The following is a 2,964-nucleotide window of genomic DNA, read 5'->3' as shown; positions in this document are numbered from 1 at the left end:
CTGTATTGGTTTAAAGATGATTATAATCCAAGTTGTATTTGGATTATGTTTCTTTTTTTTCTCTCTTTAAAAGTAATGAAAACTTCTCATGGGCTCATGAATCTGTTGTGGGCTCTAGGCACTGCACGTCCGATGCCTTAATGGCTACATCAGCACGGCCCACAGGATGTAGGCACCTGAAGAAAATCGATCCAGGCAGATAATTGACCATCCCAAGTTTAGTCAACTAAGGGGAATAAATCTGATGAAATATCACTAGAAGTTTTTGCTTAAATACTCTATTCACAAGAGTTATTCATCATCAGTATTCACTATTTGCCCTCAGAGCTTCTTCATGACAGTCTTTACTTCTGCATTTCTGAGGGTGTAGATTAACGGGTTCAACATAGGAGTTACTATGGTGCAAAACACAGTCACAGCTTTGTCTGTGGGGAAGGAGGTCATGGGTCTTAGGTACAGGAAAGAACAAGGTACAAAGAATAAGATGACAACAGTGACATGAGAGGCACACGTAGACAGGGCTTTGCGACTCCCTTTAGAGCTGTGAGTCCTCAGGGAGCACAGGATGACAACACAGGAAACAAGCAGCACAGAAAAAGTGAGCAAGCACAGTGACCCACTGTTGGCAGTAATCAGGGGCCCCAACATGTGAGTGTCTGTGCAGGTTAGCTCCAGGACAGGTATTAAATCACACATAAAATGGACAAAGACATTGGGGCCACAGAATGGTAACTGGGCTATGCATAAAATCTGGATCCCTCCATGAACAAACCCTAAAACTCCAGCCATTCCCACCAGGAAACCACACACACGTCGGCTCATGATGGTCCTATAGTGCAAGGGCTTACAGATGGCGACATAGCGGTCATAGGCCATGGCAACTAACAAGATGATTTCAGCTCCAGCAAAGAAATGTTCAGCAAAGAGCTGAGTCATGCAGCCATTGAAAGATATGGTGTTCTTTTCAGAGATCAAGTCAAAGATCATTTTGGGTGCTATGGAAGAAGAGTAGAAACCATCTATAATGGATAAAAAAGTACATGGGAGAATCCAGGGCTGAGCTGGTGAAGATGGTGACAGAGATGAGCAGGGTACCTGCCAGTGTGATCAAGAGGTGATGAAAAACACAGCGAATAAGACTTCCTTCAGGTCTGGAATCTGAGTCAGGCCCAGTAGGATGAATTCTGTTACGTTGCTCATCTTTCCCTTCAATTCAGCTTGGGTTGTGAGCATGTGATCCTGAGTGAAGATACTTTCAATTCAATACTGCAATATGCCATCACCTCTTCAGTCCTGGTTCTGGGATTGGTGAACTGCTCCTTCCACTCAACTCTGCTATTTTGTAGATAGTCACAAAGAAGAATGGAAGAAGTTTAAATTTCTCTTTAGTTACATTTCTCTTATAAATTTCTCTTTAGTTATATAATTAAAAGTGGGAATTCCTTACAAACACCACAATAAAAGCAAGGTGTTAATTATAAATGTTGATTACCATTGACTTCCAAACTTTGTTTTTAGCTCTAAAAGTTTCACAGATAGCTTTTGGGGACACATTGAATTAGTAACAATTGTTTTGAAGTTATACTTGTCTACTGGCATGAGTATTTATAGGTATATGAACACAACATTCTTTCAAAAGTCAACTGTGTGTCAGGCATGAAAGTACCGAGGCTTACTATGTCTATACCAGATGTGTTCTGTGAGTTATTATTCCTTTCTGCCTAATGAATGTACATGCACACACAGATAGAGACACTGAGGCAGCTCATCTCTTCAGGATGCCAAGGAACTGTCTTTATAACAGCTCATGGAAAAGCATTCACTCACGGCCTAGGTTGTTGTGTCTGTCTCAACATGATTCTTTCATGCTCACTCTTTTCACTTTTTGGTCTTTGAACGTGGACGTGTAAGTGATGCACATTTCCCTAAAAAGGTCTCAATATTCCGTTTTTTAAAATTTATTGGGGTGACAATTGTTAGTGAAATTACGTAGATTTCAGGTGTACAATTCTGTATTACATCATCTATAAATCCCATTGTGTGTTCACTACCCAGGGTCAGTTCTCCTCCCATCACCATATATTTGATCCCTCTTTACCCTCATCTCCCTCCCCCCACCCTCCTCACCATCTGGTAACCACTAAACTATTGTCTGTGTCTATGAGTTTTTGTTTCTCATTTGTTTGTCTTGCTCTTTTGTTGTTTTTGGTTTATATACCACATATCAGTGAAATCATAGGGTTCTCTGCTTTTTCTGTCTGACTTATTTCGCTTAGCATTATATTCTCAAGATCCATCCATGTTGTCACAAAAATTCCTATATCATCTTTTCTTACCGCCGAACAGTATTCCATTGTGTATATATACAAGTTCTTTATCCATTCATCTATCGAAGGACATTTTGGTTGTTTCCATGTCTTGGTCACCGTAAACAAAGCTGCAATGAACATTGGAGCACACGTGTCTTTATGTATAAATGTTTTCAAATTTTTTGGGTAGATACCCAGGAGAGGGATTGCCGGGTCATACAGTAATTCTATTCTTAATTTTTTGAGGAACCTCCACACTGCCTTCCATAATGGCTGCACCAGTCTGCATTCCCACCAACAGTGTATGAGGGTTCCTTTTTCTCCACAGCATCTCCAACACTTGTTACTATTTGTCTTCTTGATGATAGCCATTCTGACTGGGGTAAGGTGATACCTCATTGTGGTTTTTATTTGCATTTCTCTGATGATTAGTGATGTTGAGCATTTTTTCATATGTCTATTTGTCATTTGTATGTCCTCTTTGGAGAAATGTCTCTTCAGGTCCTCTGCCCATTTTTCAATTGGGTTGTGTTTTTTTTTGTTGTTGAGCTTCATGAGTTCCTTATATATTTTGGATATTAGCCCCTTATCGGAGGCACTGTTTGCAAAAATCTTCTCCCTTTCAGTTGGTAGCCTCATTATTTTGTCGATTGTT

General features: G+C 40.1%; 1 protein-coding gene across 1 annotated transcript; it reads right to left on the bottom strand.

Annotated features, from left to right (window-relative positions):
- Nucleotides 1-321: 321 nt before the first annotated feature.
- LOC308504327 (olfactory receptor 4C45-like) lies at nt 322-1,200 on the bottom strand (the record flags this gene model as incomplete). The annotated part of the gene is given in 3 exon segments (XM_081064671.1): nt 322-1,030; nt 1,032-1,113; nt 1,116-1,200. Coding segments are annotated over 3 exon segments (876 nt in total).
- Nucleotides 1,201-2,964: the final 1,764 nt, after the last annotated feature.

Source organism: Rhinolophus hipposideros, assembly GCF_964194185.1.
Source record: "Rhinolophus hipposideros genome assembly, chromosome: 10".
Lineage (NCBI taxonomy): Eukaryota > Metazoa > Chordata > Mammalia > Chiroptera > Rhinolophidae > Rhinolophus > Rhinolophus hipposideros.
This window is presented reverse-complemented; position numbering and strand designations above follow the sequence as displayed.